General features: G+C 55.2%; 1 protein-coding gene across 2 annotated transcripts in view; it reads left to right on the forward strand.

Annotated features, from left to right (window-relative positions):
• Kcnq1 (potassium voltage-gated channel subfamily Q member 1) overlaps positions 1-17,025 on the forward strand; it is a 257,114-nt gene that overhangs the window by 201,914 nt on the left and 38,175 nt on the right. The window contains exons 12-15 of one of the 2 annotated variants that reach the window (XM_090347156.1): positions 5,311-5,386; positions 7,326-7,420; positions 9,621-9,667; positions 10,260-10,321. In XM_090347156.1, coding sequence (XP_090203282.1) covers positions 5,311-5,386; positions 7,326-7,420; positions 9,621-9,667; positions 10,260-10,321 — 280 coding nt within the window. The remainder of the gene's footprint in view (positions 1-5,310; positions 5,387-7,325; positions 7,421-9,620; positions 9,668-10,259; positions 10,322-17,025) is intronic. The other variant, XM_090347157.1, reaches the window with a different exon arrangement.

Raw genomic sequence — 17,025 nt, forward strand, 5'->3', positions numbered from 1 at the left:
TTTGGGTTTCGTTTTGTTTTTTTTTCTTTAAAAAATAGTTTCCGGGCCGGGAGTTTGGCCTAGTGGTAAAGTGCTTGCCTAGCATGCACGAAGACCCGGGTTCCATTCCTCGGTACCACATACATAGAAAAAAGCCGGAAGTGGTGCTGAGGCTCAAGTGGTAGAGCTCCAGCCTTGAGAAAGTCCAAGGACAGTGCTCAGGCCCTGAGCTCAAGCCCAGGACTGGCAAAAAAACAAAACAAAACCAATAAAAAACAGAGTTTCCTTGGTTGTTTTTTTTAAATTAGGTTATAAATAGGTTGTGTTTTTAATTAGGAATGAATCTTCAATGTTACCGAATACTTTTCTGCGTCTTCTGAGTTGCTGTCTGCTTTTCCTCCTCGGGGTGATGTGGTAAATTATGTTGATCGATGTTCAAATGTTACACCAACCTTGTGTAATGGATTGTAGCACTGTGCTTGCTGGCTCCAGTGTCTTTCCGTGGGGTGTTAGATTCGGCCAGCCAAGGGAGAGGGTCAGCCTCAATTTCTCCTTTCACAAGACGATACCACCTCATAAAACTCTCTGAGATTGGTAGCAACTTATTATTTATTTGTCCCTTAAACGTTCAGAGAATTTCTCCATAGAATCATCCAGCCTGGGTTTTCCTTGTGGGAAGATCTTTAAAATTCCAAGCTTAATTTAACATGGAGCAATTTGTATCTTTCTTTCTTTTGTGTTTTTCCTTTATATATTAGGGTTTATGGTGAATTAGTCCACTTCATCTAAATTATCAAAATCACTTTTATTCCCATTATCCCCTGAACAGTTGTTTTTTAATGTCCCTAGATCCAGTATGAGTCAATGTTTAATTTCCTTTTTTTTTCTTTTTTTCTTTTTGCCAGTCCTGGGGCTTGCACTCAGGGCCTGAGCCCTGTCCTTGGGCTTTCCTCAAGTCTTGGGCTCTACCACTTGAGCTACAGCACCACTTCTGGCTTTTTTCTATGTATGTGGTTCCGAGGAATCAAACCCGGGTCTTCATGTATGCTAGGCGAGCATTCTACCACTAGGCCAAACTCCTGGCCCCGTCAATGTTTAATTTCTGTCCTTGCGGCTTGGGGCCACCTTGCCACTCCAGTGTTCTTGGGGAAACGTTATCAATTTTATTAGTCCCTGCGGGTGACCAAACACTGGCTGTGTTGATTATCCTTAAACCCTTCTCATTTTTTATTTCATCAACTTTTGTTCTTATCTTTAAAATCTCTCTCCTTCAACTTCCTTTGGGGTTCATTTGTCTTGTTTTTTTAGCTTCTTGGGATAGATTTCAGCTTCTGCTCCAGTAAACACATTTAAATCCATCACTTTCCCTCTACTTACCAATGTCATGGGACCTCAAGCCCTGATTTTGCGATAACTTTTTGTCTTGGGACAGCGTCTCCCCACGTGGGTCTGGAACCTGTGACCCTCCCACTTAGCTCTCCGACTCACCATGCTGGTTGTACTTACAGTTGTGTACCTCTATGCTAGGCTTGACTAGACCTTTTGATGGGCCATATTCTTATTATTGTTCAATTGAAACTGTTTCCTGATTCAAAGCAGATTTTTTCTTTGACCCTTAGATTATCTAAATTGTTTAATTTCCAAAATAGGTGTGGCTTACCTGGTTTGTATACATATGTATTATTGATTTTTAGTAGTTCAAATTCCCAGCAGTCAGAAACAATGCTACTTGTGATGTCATTTATTTGAAGCCTGTCGGGATTTGCTCTGAAACCTTGCCTTTGATCTCTTGGTAGTCACTCTGTGCGCTTCCAAAAGCACAGAAGACAAGCTGGGCACTGATAGCTCCTGGCTGGGATCTGAGGACTGCAGTTCAAAGCCAGCCTGCAGGAAAGTCCATGAGATGCTTATCTCCCTTGAACCACCATAAAGCAAAGTTCAAAGTGGCGCTGCGGCTCAAGAGATGAAGCATTAGTCTTGAGCACATAAGCTCAGGGGCAGCTCCCAGGCCCTGAAATCAACCCCCAGGATCAGCACCCATAAAAGAAAGAAGGGGGCTGGGAGTGTGGCCTGGTGGTAGAGTGTTTGCCTAGCTTACAAAGCTCTGGGTTCGATTCCTCACTACCACATATACTGAACAAAAGCCAGAAGTGGTGCTGTGACTCAAGTGGTAGAGTGCTAGGCTTGAGAAAGCCCAAGGACAGTGCTCAGGCCCTGAGTTTAAACCCCAGGACTGGTGAACAATACATAAATAATAAATAAATAAAATGAAGAGAGGAAGGAAGGAGGGAAGGAAGGAGGAAGAGAGGAAGGAAGGAAGGAAGGAGCACAGAAGCACAGGACCCATACCCATCAGGCCCCTCTATGTCTGTAGAACAGGCTGGCATTCACGCTCCCCACTTTCGCTCCTGCTGATGCCTTGGAAACTTTTCTAGCTGCCGTCAGTGACGTATGTTCCAGTCTCCTACTGCAGATGCTGATTTCGTTGCTGTTTTGGTCATGTGGGGTTTGAACGTAGGGCCTTGCCCTGCTGGACAGGTACTGTGAGCTATGCCTCCAAGCCGGTGTCACTTAGGGCCTTGCCCTGCTGGACAGGTACTGTGAGCTATGCCTCCAAGCCGGTATCACTCTGAGTTTCTTTCAGGTCGTCCAGCCTTAGACAGCAATCTTCTTGCCTTCTCTTCCCATCTGGGACCAGAGGCAGGAGCTGTCATGCCCCGCTTGGTTTTTTGAGAAAAATCTCACTAACTTTTCTCCCAGCTGTCTGTGAGCCCCAGTCTTCCTATCTCCACCTTGACTGGATTTCCTCCTTCGTTCTGTTTACTTTCTGTATTTTAAGGTGATATTTGTAGACACAGACAAATTCAGAACTGATCTCTTCCTGCTGGTTTGACACTTTCACATTTATGAGAAAGGTTTGTTCTTCTGGTAACAGACAATCTGCTTCATCTGACAGTAGTTTGCCTGTCCTAGTTTTCCCTTGGCTACAGCATGGTGTGTATGTTTCTGTCCTTTGGCTGTCCATCTTTCTGCATTATATTTTCAAGTGAGCTGTTCTTAATCCTAATGACCTCGGTCTTTTAATTGGGACATGAATTCACTTACCAGGAGTGCGCTTTTTCTTTTTGTTGATTTCATCTCTTCATTTAATGTGACTTAATTTAATTTCTCTCTCTGCTGCCAGCTGGCGAGCTCATCAGTTCCCAGGTATTCTCCTCCCACGAGCTTGCCTCCGCCACCACATCCGCAATTGTATTTCCCAGCAGTGCATGAGTGCCTTCAGGTTCTAGAATTCCCCCTTTACTCTTAGTCTGCAGCTTTTCTCTCGGATGAAATGTCTCATCTTTTATTTGTTTTCTTGAATCTATTTATCATCCTTAACCCCCCTAAAGCCAGCCATTCATTTGCTGGCCCATCCCAGGCCCCCATCTCAGTGGGGGGGCTCCCTGCCCGCAGCACCTCCCCCTCCCGTCCCCGCACTTCGGCTCCAGCAGGTTTGTTCAGACTTGTCCATATGGAACCTTGTTTCCAAACCAGGAGGCAGACGTCTGGAGGACTGTGGGTCGAGGCTAGTACTGGCAAAACTTCAACTAGAACCCCCCCACTCCACCCTGCCTGGGCGTGGCGATTGGCACGTGCCATTCCACCTGCAGGAGGAAAGGGGGTAGAGGTAGGGAGAGGACCAACCTGGGGGAGGAAAAGAAAACGGAGACCACGCCTGAACCATAACTACAGCCAGCAGGGCTGGGAGAGCTGCTCGAGTGGTAGAGATCCTGCCTGGCAAGGAGCTGGAGAAACCTAGAGCCCATCCAGAAGGCAGCGTCCCCCAACGCCGCCTCGTTGGGACAGCCCCCTTCTTCTGCTCCCCACGTCACTGCCATGTGTCCCAGGGGACTGAAGGCCCAACGCCCACTAGTTGGGGGGGCCCTCATTTCTTCATCACTGTTTTATTTCTGCACAGCAAGCTGCAACACAACACCGCAACACAACATCACATAACTGCAGCTCTGGGGTTGGGACTGTGGCTGGGGACCCATGCATAGCACCTGCAGCCTGGCTACTCGGGAGGCTGTGATCTGAGGATGACCAATCAGAAAAGTCCAGGAGACTCTTACTTCCAATTAATCACCCCCCAAAAAGTTACAATAGCAGGAAGCGGAGCTGTGGCTCAAGTGCTAGAACTCCAGTTTTGAGTGACCGCAGTCCTGGCAAGCAGTTCTGGCTGTGTTGGGAGGTGATCCTACCCATTCTGTTTGGGGTGCCTGCCTGTTTGGGCTCAGGCTGGTCCACAGGGCCACCCTGTCCACACCCAGGTGACATATACCACCTTCCCAGGGTTTAGTCACAAGCAGTAGGACAAACAACTTTTATCTCCTGACAAGAAGAGTCCCAAGTATTTAAGGCTACTGCTTCGGGCTCCCTTTAGATCCGTATCTCCTGTCTGCTTTCCCTTGCTTTTCTGTCCTTTTGTGTGGGGGATGGGGATGTAGGTACTTGCTGATACTATCTATGTGCAGATAGCTGGATTGTTTTTCTGGTGTGTGGACAGAGCCAGGGCAGGACAGCTTACTGCAGGGAGGGCTTGCGACAGTAGGGGAGGGTGGTGGGGGACAGGTCTTACTGGAAGCCTGGACATTCCCAGGGCCTGTCTGAGGCACATGGGCCCCCAGGCTGCCACCACCTCTACCACGGCAAGCTGTACAGAGGAGCCCGACCCTCTGGGTCTTGTCCCCTCATGTCCCACTGTCCTTGAGGCCTGGATGCTACCGGCTTCCTCACTGCCAGGGGCACTGGCCGACCACCCCCCATGGTGTTCTGGAAGTCTCTGGGCCCCTCTAGGCTCTTCCCAAAGCCTCCCCAGCTCTGTCTTCGCCTGAGTCAGGCAGGACGTTTCTGGGGGTGGCAGCTCCAGGCTCCTGGGGCCCTGGCTTCTGGTCCCCCACACCTTCTTCCTGTGCATTGCTATCCAGTCTTCTGCTTCCTGTCTCAGGGATGTTTCTAGAAGGAACTCCCGAGGCAACCAACACAGGATTGTGAAGAATGCCTCGGGATGAGATGGCCCCCTCTTCCTGCCTGCTTGTCTGTGGGGGCCACGGTGCAGGCCCAAGGCCTCAACTCCTGTCCCTCCTCAAAGTGACACCCGGAGAAGGCACCCCCCTTCCAGCCCTGCTCACCTCTGCCCCCCAGCCTCTCTGGAGCCCCTGCCAGGACAGGCTTCGAAGCTTTCTGCCCCAAGGTTGAATGCCTTGAACAGCCCTCCTCTCCTGAGGGGCCGCGCACAGCCATGGAGACGCTGGACCGTGCCCAGCCTCCTTCTCTTCTTGTCCCCAGGCTGCGGGAGCATCACCGGGCCACCATCAAGGTCATCCGGCGCATGCAGTACTTCGTGGCCAAGAAGAGATTCCAGGTGAGTCCTGTGCCAGCCGCCTGCCCGCGACGCCTGCCGAGACAGCGGCCCGCGGGGGGTCCGAGGCCATGCGGGGAGGCGCCAGGCAGGCTGAGAAGGCCCCTCGCCTGGAACCACCAGGGACCAGCGAGGCCGTGTGGGGCTCGGAGGCACCCTCCCCACAAATCGTCCCAGTGGCCTGTGCAGACCCTGTCACTCAGCACAAGGGACTCCCACGTTGTGCCACCTTCCAGGCCGGGGTCCCCTTCTATACCCCAGGATATGAGCTAGGGTCCCCTGAGAGCCTCCTGGGAAGCTACTAGAACAGGCCTGGCCAGCCTTTCTTCCTCCTCTTGTGCTTCTCCTGGGACCTGTGACTAAACCAGGCAGCAGAGGGGCTCAGACAGGGACAGGGGCTGCCCTGTCCTGTGAGCTGAGCCACACAGGAGGGTGGAGGGCTGAGGGGAAAGGAGGGCAAGGGCGAGAGGACAAGCTGTGGGGCTCTAGACCAGCCTGGGACTTGGCTCCCCAGCCCAGCTCTCCTCCAGGCACTCTCTACCATCACCCCCACCCCACTGCTGGCCACGGGGAGCCCCACCCCCACCCCCATCCCCTCACCTCCTCCCACCCCCACTACCCCACCCCCACCCCCCATCCCCTCACCTCCTCCCACCCCCACTACCCCACCCCCACCACCCCATCCCCTCACCTCCTCCCACCCCCCACTTCCCCCACACACACTGCTGGCCATGGGGGAGCCCCCCCACTCTCCCATTCTCCCCTTCCGTCCCCCCTCCTCACTGATAAGGCGCTGACCAGCGCCCCGGTGTCTGGCCCCAGGAGCCAGAGCCTCTCAGCCCTTCCAGCCTTGAACATCTGGGCCCACCAAGGGCTGTCTGGCCAGCCGGCATTATCTCGGCTATCTCTGGCTCTGGCTGCAGCAGGGGACACTGGCTCTGGATGGGCTCCCAAGCCAGGCCCCAGGCAACCACTTGATGAAGGCCTTACAAGCCCTCACCAGACCCTGGGGGACAGGGGGCTCTCCGGGCTCCAAGATAAGTGTCAGCTGGCTGCTGCTGCTGGGCTGGGGGTGTCAGGGCGGCGGTGGTGAGGGGTGCTGCCCATCCCCCGCTCGGTCCCAGCAGTGTGAGCAGAGTGCTCTGCGGTGGCCCGGGACCCTCAGGGCAAGACGGGCTGCCTGCAGCCCTGGACCAGCTGGTTCTCCCCAGCCATTCAGTCTGCCCGAGGGGCTACGGCCTCCACAGCCCTTTGGCCCACAAGAGGTTGACGGCCGTGACTCAGGCCCCCTTCACCGTGTGCTAAGAGGAGGCTCAGGCCCAGCCACATGCTGGGCTCCTAATCTTCTCACCACCATCTTGTTTTGTTCTTATTCTGAGACGTAAGATTAAACTCAATTCCCCATCCTCCAGAAGAAAGGGCGAAGCTCAGTGCCCCATCTCAAAGAAGGGAACCGTAACTCATAACAGACCCAGGCTTAGCTTCTCCATCTTAAAGAAAGAAGGGAACCGTAACTCATAACGGACCCAGGCTTAGCTTCTCCATCTTAAAGAAGGAAGGAACAAGGCTCAGTACATCTTCCGAAAGGAAGGAATGGAGCTCAGTAAAAGGGAGGTGGCAAGGCTTCTATCCCATCCTGCAGAGTGGAGGATTTGAACTCAGCACCCCATCTTTAATAAGCATGGGGCACAGAGCCAGTGTGTCAGAGGGCAAGGGGGTCCCACGGGTGATGGCCATGCAAACCCGTGTCCTGGCTTAGCTGGGCCACTAGGGAACCACACAGAGGTAGATGGAGTGGCAAGGGTGCTAGCCAAACCCCCCAGGGCCGAGCCCACCCTGCCTGGTTCCCGGCCCCATCCCGTCCCTGCACGCTGTCCCCGTCCCGTCCCTGCGCGTGGCGTGTGGAGCACTGGAGCTGACGCCTGGTCTCCATGGTCTGCAGCAAGCACGGAAGCCGTACGACGTGCGGGACGTGATCGAGCAGTACTCCCAGGGCCACCTGAACCTCATGGTGCGCATCAAGGAGATGCAGAGGAGGTGGGCACGGGGGAGGGGAGCGGAGAGGGCGCAGGGGGATGGGGAGGGCACAGGGGGAGGGAGGGGCACAGAGTAGAGGAGGTGGGCACGGGGGGGGAGCGGAGAGGGCGCAGGGGGATGGGGAGGGCACGGGGGGAGGGAGGGGCACAGAGTAGAGGAGGTGGGCACGGGGGGGGGAGTGGAGAGGGCGCAGGGGGGATGGGGAGGGCACAGGGGGGAGGGAGGGGCACAGAGTAGAGGAGGTGGGCACGGGTAGAGGAGGTGGACACGGGTAGAGGAGGTGGACATGGGGTAGAGGAGGTGGACACGGGATAGAGGAGGTGGACACGGGTAGAGGAGGTGGACACGGGATAGAGGAGGTGGACATGGGGTAGAGGAGGTGGACATGGGGTAGAGGAGGTGGACATGGGGTAGAGGAGGTGGACATGGGGTAGAGGAGGTGGACATGGGTAGAGGAGGTGGACACGGGTAGAGGAGGTGAACACGGGTAGAGGAGGTGGGCACGGGTAGAGGAGGTGGACACGGGGTAGAGGAGGTGGACACGGGGTAGAGGAGGTGGACACGGGTAGAGGAGGTGGACACGGGTAGAGGAGGTGGACACGGGTAGAGGAGGTGGACACGGGGTAGAGGAGGTGGACACGGGGTAGAGGAGGTGGACACGGGGTAGAGGAGGTGGACATGGATGGAGGAGGTGGACACGGGGTAGAGGAGGTGGACACAGGGTAGAGGAGGTGGACATGGGGTAGAGGAGGTGGACATGGATGGAGAAGGTAGACACGGGGTAGAGGAGGTGGACACGGGATAGAGGAGGTGGACACAGAGTAGAGGAGGTGGACATGGGGTAGAGGAGGTGGACATGGGGTAGAGGAGGTGGACACAGGGTAGAGGAGGTGGACATGGGGTAGAGGAGGTGGACAAGGGGTAGAGGAGGTGGACATGGGGTAGAGGAGGTGGACACGGGTAGAGGAGGTGGACATGGGGTAGAGGAGGTGGACACGGATGGAGGAGGTGGACACGGGTAGAGGAGGTGGACATGGGGTAGAGGAGGTGGACACGGATGGAGGAGGTGGACACGGGTAGAGGAGGTGGACACGGGGTAGAGGAGGTGAACACAGAGTAGAAGAGGTGGACATGGGGTAGAGGAGGTGGACATGGGGTAGAGGAGGTGGACACGGGGTAGAGGAGGTGGACATGGGGTAGAGGAGGTGGACACGGGGTAGAGGAGGTGGACATGGGGTAGAGGAGGTGGACAAGGGGTAGAGGAGGTGGACACGGGTAGAGGAGGTGGACATGGGGTAGAGGAGGTGGACATGGGGTAGAGGAGGTGGACACGGGTAGAGGAGGTGGACATGGGGTAGAGGAGGTGGACACGGATGGAGGAGGTGGACACGGATGGAGGAGGTGGACACGGGGTAGAGGAGGTGAACACAGAGTAGAGGAGGTGGGCACGGGTAGAGGAGGTGGACACGGGGTAGAGGAGGTGGACACGGGTAGAGGAGGTGAACACGGGTAGAGGAGGTGGACATTGGGTAGAGGAGGTGGACACGGGTAGAGGAGGTGGGCACGGGTAGAGGAGGTGGGCACCAGGGCATGGGGCCTGGCATCTGAGGAGCATCACCACAGCACTCTCACCCCAGCCAGCCCTGGGCCTCACAGTGGTCAGGACCTGCTCTCCCTGGCAGTGGTGAGGAAGGAGGCGCTCGCTGCAGGTCTCTCCAGACACCCTACGGGGTCTCCTACCCATAGGCCTGGCCACCTTGGCCTCGAGACTGCTGTTCAGAGCTGAGGCCTCACATGTGAGCCCATGTTGTCCTGAGCTCTGGCTTGAGCCCTTGCTCCTCTGGACCAGTGGGTCCAGGCTTAAACCAGCAGGACTGCCATGGTGGACTAGCCTGGAGACAGCTCCGCGGGCTAGCCTGGAGACCTGGCTATGTGTACAGGGTACTGCCGGGAGACTGTGCCTGCCCCTCCCACAGGCAGGGAGGGGTGCAGGGACTCCCCCGCATTGATCGACAGGTACCCCAACTTCTGCCCCTTATTTCTGCACTTCCTTCTCGGCTCACTTAGAGCTGTGGGTCTCGGGGAGCTCGGGAGACTCCTGTCAGGTCCTTGGGTGGCGAGGGTGGCACCCCTGGGCGGGTGGTAGTCTGCCGCCCCACCCTGAGGACCGTGTGTGATCTGCTGCCCCTCCTCCCTCCAGGTTGGACCAGTCCATCGGGAAGCCATCTCTGTTCATCCCCATCTCAGGTGGGTTTCTGCACAGCCTGTAGCACGGCCGCTGCCGGAAGCCCGTGGGGTCTGCAGTCGGAGCGGTGCAGCCTGGCGCACTGCATCAGGGGTGTATGGGGAGGGCGTCAGGGAACTCTCGCGATTGTCAGGGTGCCCTGGGGGTGTGAATGCCCTTTGGGGGTCCTTCACCTGATATTCCAGACTCTGGGGGTGGACTGTGGAGCTGAGGCCTCATGAGAAGGGAGATGGGGTGGTGGGCTGGGGGGGGCTCTCTGGACTCAGGCGGTCAGGAGCACTCAGGCCACCACTCCCACCGCTTCCTGTGTTGGCAGACACTCCACGCGCGCGCGCGCCCTCTGGATATGGGCTGAGCCCACGGAGAGGGACAGGCTGGGCTCCCAGCTCAGGGCAGTTTAGAGGGCCACACGCCAGCCTGGAAGAAGGGGGCACAGGGCAGCGGGCTTTCCCTCCTGGAGCTGGCGTCACAGGTGGAGGGGTGGGCTGCAGTGCCCCCCGCCCCTGGCTACCCACAGGATGCCCCACAGATCAGCCCCCCAACACCCTGTGCCCCCACACCCTCACATCCATGATTCGGTGCTTTATCTCTTAGAGAAGAGCAAGGACCGAGGCAGTAACACCATCGGCGCACGCCTGCACCGGATGGAGGAGAAGGTAGGCCGCCCGCCCTGCTGTGTGCTGGGGGGGGCTGGTCCTTCCCAGGCCCAGACCAGTGCCCCAGCCCGTCCCTCACCACTGCACACGGCACACACAGAGGTCGTGGCCATGTGTAACTGGGACACGTGGAGTCTCTCCCTCCCGCTGCCACGCTCCACCCCAGCCTGGCCCAGCACCACTGAGGGTTTTAGTCATTCAGTGGGTGGTGCTTTTACTCGCAAGTGGCACCATGTGGCCGCAGGTCCCTTGCTGGAGTTCTCAGCCCCCTGGGGTCGGGAGGCACGCAGGTGTGGGGTGGCTCCTTCGTGGCCCAGTGGCCAGACGTCCTGTGCCCACCATGGGCCCACTTGGTTTTCACAGGGTCCCTAGGAGCCATGGAAGGTTCTGGGGCCCAGAAGAGCCTTTCTTTGGCCCGCCGCTGCCTTTGAGGCCTCTGGGGTCTGAGGGGGACGTATTTTGCCGGACCGCTCGTCAGTCTACTTGGATGTTATCTGAAAGTAATTCAGAAGCTAAAAATAGTGGAATTTCAGCTGGGTGGAGAGGGTTCCCGTCTCTGTTGCCCCGGCAACGCCTGTGCTGGCCCCTTTCCAAGCTGGGCCACAGCTGGGCAGGTGGGCAGGGCACAGCCCGGCCCGTGCAGGATGAAAGGCGCCATTCTGAGTCCATCCTGGGCCATGGGGCCGCTCTTGCCTGGTGGATGAAGTGGAGAGGCTGGCCAGCCTCTGGATGCCCGCTGAGGCCTCACATCTGGCTCAGCCAGCTGGGCAGTCACAACAGTCACAGCCCTTGAGAGTCGCCCACTGGGGGCCACACAGGCCCAGCAGAACGGCAGCTCTGCTTAGAGGACAACAACCCAGGCGGGGAAGAGATGGAGTGTGTCTGGCAGGATGGAAACTGAGCCCTGGGTTGTTGCTTAGTGGCTGGGAGCCCCAGGCTTCTGTCTGTCTGTCTATCTATCTGTCTGTCTGTCTGTCCTTTGTCCTACACCCCTTATTTTCGTGACTTGTGATGGCATAGCTTATGGTGGTGCCAATGGCAAAGCCAGGCATCTTGAGGCGGGGCAGCCCGCAAGCCCAGCCCGGGAGCACGGCGTCCCTGCTGGGTCAGGCAGTGTGAGCTGAGAAGCAGCTGTCCCCCTCCGGGCTCAGACAGGGCCCTTAAGGAGCCTCTTGGGAGTCTGAGGCTGTGGACCCGGCGCCGGACTGACCAGGGTCAGTGTGGTGAGCCGAGCGGGGGCCAGCACCGACCTGGGTTGTACCCACCTTTCATCTGTGCTCTGCAACAAAAGGCCGTGCTTTCCAGAGTCCCTGATCCCCAGGGCAAGGTCTAGGAACAAAGCTGGACAGAGACACAGAGCTCCTGGCAGCCTGGTCTGTGCCAGGCCCTGCGCCAGCCTGCTGAAGGTCCTGGGAATCGACTACAGCAGCGCTGCTGCACCTCGGCCCCGAGTCACCCCCACGTGAGCCACCAGGGAGGGCTCAGGCCGAGCCCCCCGCCAGGGACACAGGAATGACCCAGAGGCGGCCATGGGCCAGCCAGGCTCCCCCGGTGACAGCTTGTCTGATCCCTCCCCAGCCAGTAAGCACGGGCCCCTCCGGGAACGGCCTGGGAAAGGGCTTTGCTGGATGCAGGGGCACAGGGGCCCAGCTGAGCCTCGCATTATGCAGTTATCAATGCAGCCATCAGGATCCCGGGCAGCCCCAGTGCTGGCCACCGACCTCCGGGGGGTGGGGACAGGAAATCCCTGGGCACCAGGCCCACGGTAGCACCAGTGCCAGCTGCCTGGCCAACCCAGCCAGAGCCCTAAACCCACCTTGCTGCCACCCCACCCCACCCCCACCCCGAGCCCACTATGCGCCAGGCTGGGGAAAACAGGGCTGCAGCCCTCAATTCCTCCTCACCCAGCTCTGTGCAGCCCCCAGGCCATGCAGTGGCTCCCACTGTGGATGGGAGTGTGGGGGAGGGGTCTGGGAGCTCCTAGCCGGAGGGGAGACATGGGGTATCCTGCCTGCCTCAGAGAATTACCAGCCTTAGCCAGCTGGGCTGGTCCAGAGGCTTGCCTTAATTTCTCAGTTTCTCCTCTCCATGTCTGGGCCATAGATACACACTGGAGAAAACCCCCGGAACCCCCTTTCTGCAAATGTCCTGAGAACACTTGCTTGCCACTGACCTCCTATCCTCTCGCAGGATACTGTGGGGCCTGGGGGCCCCGTCCCGCTTCCCACACCTCCAAGCTCACCAACCTCCTTGCAGCACAGATCAGCCTCACGCTAAAATGGTGGAGAAGGGCTCTCACCTGCATGCTTGAGAGCCAGAGAGGCCACCCCCTCCTTCCCAGCACCTTTGTTCTGGAAGCCAGTCTTATTAAGATGTCCACTTTTTACAAGTGGGGAAACTGAGGTCTTGGAGAGGCTGAATAGTCTCAGCTAGTTAGGTAAAGGAGAGAGGAGACAGGTAACGTGCGTGTAAAGACCACTTGTAACCATGAGAATCCCCTGGAAAGAAGCAGGGTCTGGCTGGACAGGGCCCCCTGCCACCCTGCAAGAGGCACCCTTAAGGCACTGCCCCTGCCGTGTACCCCTCTGCCCAGCCTGGACTCCTGGGGTGGCCATCAGGTGAGGACTGCTCAGGACGCCAGTGGCCCTGGTGTGCCCACCTGGCCAGTGCTCCTGGCATTCCCTGGGACCTGCCCTCCGGCCTCCATTTGGCAGGGAGCCGTGTTTCTTTTGCAAGTTAAATTCCTGCTGGTACATGGAGCCCAGGGCCGAGCCGAGATTGTCTTCTGTCCTCGGTTCAGCAGTGGACATGGGGGAAGCTGGCGTTTCCAGACCCCAGCAACCCTTCCAGCCCAGCCCAGCCCAGCCCAGCCCAGCCCCCAGCGCAAGCCACCTTTCTTCTGCCGGCTGTGCCACCTGACCCTGTCCACCCACCCGGCCTGCCTCAGCCGAGCACTGTCCCTGGGGTGCTGTGGGCCAAGGACCAGTCCCCCACAATGCTATGCTCTCTCCTCGTGGAGTCTGGGCTTTTATCCGCTCTTACTGGGATTATTGAGGCCTCCAGCCACTCAGCCTCCCCACCTGGGCCCCGTCATGAGCTGAGATCCCCTTGCCAAGATTCTGTCCACAACCTCCACGTCTATATTTACATGTGAGACGTGTGTGTGTGCGCGTGTGTCTTCCATGACACACTGTCCATGCAGGTGTGTTAGCATACTTATGTGAGTGGACACAGCTCTCTCTGTCTGACTGGGGCAGTTTGTGTAACTTTAGAACGCTCTCTTGTCATGCATTGTTGGTAGGATTCAAGCCAGCCAGGCCCCTGGTATTTTATTTGTGAGATTCTTTTAATTTTTTTTAAATGGAGTCGGGGGCAGACAGGGCACTGGTATCTCAGGCCTGTAATCCTAGCTACTCAAGAGGCTAAGATTTGAGGGTCCAGGTTCAAAGCCAGCCAGCGCAGGAAAGTCTGTGAGACTCTAATCTCCAATTTACCAGCAAAAAAAATAAGCCAGAAGTGGAGCTGTGGCTCACATTGGTAGGTAGATGACCAGGCTTTAGTGAAAGAGCTCAGAGACTGCACTCAGGCCCCAGTACCACACACACGCACACACACACACACACACACACACACACACACACACACACACACACACACGATTAGCAGGTTGTGGCTTAAGTTCAGATATTTGCTCTGTCCCTGGAGCTATGGCACAGTGGTTGGTTTTTTTCCTTTTTTTTTTTGCTTTGTTTTGTTTTGCTTCAATTATTTTTCAAAGAAGGTCTCGTGACTTTGCTTGTCCTGGCCTCAGTTCTTCTCCACACAGCCCTTCCATGTAGCTAGCCGAGATGGTTGGCACACACCATGACACCAGCTCTTTTGTTAGGAGGGGAATCTTCCTAGCTTTTTGCCACACTGGCCCCAGACTTCAGTCCTCCCACTCTCTGCCTCCCCCGGAGATGGGACCCCGGGCAGGGGTGAGTGTGAGCAGGCGGCGCTGCCGGCTGTGGAGGGCGGGAGGGGCGCGTACGTCCTCTGGTCACCGTCCACCTCGTGCTGGTTTGCTGGTGTGCCACGCCTGCTTGTTATTGGTTGTTGGTTGTGTCGGCTTTCTCGGGCTCCTGAGTCACACGGTTACTTGCACCTTTACCCAGGCCTTTGAGGAAATTGAGTTCTAGCTATTAATAGCATTGAAGGCTATAAATCCGTCTGCTAAAATACCTCCCAGACGGCAATCCCCTGTTTATTTTTCAGATAGCACCTCACTATGTGGACTAGGCCGGCTCGCTTGAACTGGGGATCCTACCACTCCGGTCTCCCTCGGAGCTGGGGTTGCAGGCCTGGATTTCTGCGCCCGGTGACTCAGTACATCTGATTTCGTTTCAGTTTTCACTCACGTCTTCCTCGTCTCTTGTGTATCTCCAGGTCCCTTAGCAGGGTGAGTCCTATGGGACTAAGGCATGGCAGAACTTTCTAGTAACATTGCCCTTTTGTCAGGGAAAATATTCTGTAGGGGGCCAATGCCTGAGAAAGGGTTGGGCAATGATTTAGAGCAAGATATGTGGTCAGTGTTGGTCTAGTGGTGTGTGTGTGTGTGTGTGTGTGTGTGTGTGTGGTGTGTGTGTGTGGTGTGTGTGTGTATGTGTGTGTGTGTGTGTGTGGTGTGTGTGTGTGTGTGTGTGGTGTGTGTGTGTGGTGTGTGTGTGTGTGTGTGTGTGTGTGGTGTGTGTGTGTGGTGTGTGTGTGTGTGTGTGTGTGTGTGTGTGGTGTGTGTGTGTGTGTGTGTGTGTGTGTGTGTGTGTGTGTGTGTGTGTGTTGGGGTACCGGGCTATGCTTCTAGCCACCACCTAAATCCACTGTGTCTTCACTGGCCTGTCTTTTTTTTTTTAATTTTTTTATTGTAATTAGTAAAAGGGTTACATGATATTTGCCAGATAGAAGGTGCATTAATTCACATACATTGATACCCTTTCACATGTCTTGGTACCTATTTCCCTCCAACCCCACACCCCCCACCCGCCTTGGTTTTCCCCCCTTCCCTATCAAATTTCAAATATCCAAATACAAATAAATTCAATATATCAGATAACAAAGTGGGATACTATACCAATATGAGATAACCAAGGGACAGCAAAGGAGATGAGAGACAACATAGTACATTAAGGACAACAATCATTCGTTATATGGCTTTTGTTTCAATATCCTGGAGGTCCTTTCAATTAGCTTCACATCACTGGCCTGTCTTTATCTGCTCTGTGTACCCAGAAGTTGGAGAGGAAATTCGGCAAAAACTTTCTAAGAAACTCCTAAACTGGTTTTCTAAAGGTTTTTGTTGGTTTGTTTCTTTTTCCAGCAACAAAGAGCTCTCTCTCTCTCTCTCTCTCTCTCTCTCTCTCTCTCTCTCTCTCTCTCTCTCTCTCTCTCTCTCTCTCTCTCTCTCTCTCTCCTCTCTCTCTCTCTCTCTCTCTCTCTCTCTCTCTCTCTCTCTCTCTCTCTCTCTCTCTCTCTCTCTCTCTCTCCTCTCTCTCTCTCTCTCTCTCTCCTCTTTCATTTTCCCTCCTTTTCTCTCTCCCTCCTTCCCTTCCTCCCTCCCTCCTCAGTCTTACAACCGGATGGCATGGTTAGTCTTTTCTACACCCTGTTCTGAGGGTGTAATGGTATCTCATTGTGGTCTTGATTTGCATTTCTCTAATGACTAATGGTGTTGAACAACTTTTCATGGGCTTATTAGCTATTCAGAGTCTTCTTTGGGGAGATGTTTATTCAACTCTCTTGCCCATTTTCTAATTAAGTAGTCTGTTCTATTATTGAGTTGCGGGAGCTTTTTTTTTTTTTAAATAATGTTCTGGATACAAGTCCTTTATCAAATGTATGACTTGCAAATTGTCTCTTCTGTCTTGTGGCTGTCTTTTCATTTTCTGAGCTGCGTCTTTTAAGACTGAAGTTTTTTATTTTAATGAACTCCAGTTTCTCTTTTCTTGTATGGTCCATTGCATTGGGTATTCTAAGCCCTCCTTTGCATAATCTAAGGTCATGAAATTTTTCTCCTATTTTTTTTTCCTTTTAGAAATTGTATAGAACTAGCTCTTCCATCCAAGTTTATGTTTGCTTTTGAGGTAATAAAGGAGTGAAGTAGCCGGGTGCTATGCTTCAGCCTGTAATCCTGGCTACTCAGGAGGCTGAGATCTGAGGATCAAGGTTCAAAGCCAGCCCAGGCACTAACGTCCATGAGACTCTTATCTCCAATTAATTACCAGAAAGAAGTGGCGCCTGTAGCCCAGAGGGGTAGTGCAGTAGCCTTGCTCTGAAGAGCTCCAGGACAGCACCCAGGCCCATGACAAAAAAAAAAAAAAAGGAGCAAAGCATCTAGCAAGGTGAAATTTTTATTTTTATTTTTTGCTTTTGTTTTTTACCTTAATGCATAGGTAAGAAATGGTTCCCACCATGTCAAACCAATTGGCCATACCTGGTCAGGTTCACGTGACCTGTGATCAGCAAGACTGTCAGTCCAGAAGCCCCACAGGAGTCACCGCTGATCAGTCAGGCAGTGCAAATCTGCTTAGTTTTTGGATTTGTTTCTGGTGATGGTGATGGTGGTCGTGGGGCTTGAACCCTGGGACTGGGTATTGACCCTGAGTTCTTCAGCTCAAGGCTAGTACTCTACCACGTTGAGCCACAGCACCGCTTCCGGTTTTCTAGTGGTT

This window comes from Megascapheus bottae, chromosome 16 (assembly GCF_031878675.1).
Source record: "Megascapheus bottae isolate mThoBot1 chromosome 16, mThoBot2.hap1, whole genome shotgun sequence".
NCBI lineage: Eukaryota > Metazoa > Chordata > Mammalia > Rodentia > Geomyidae > Megascapheus > Megascapheus bottae.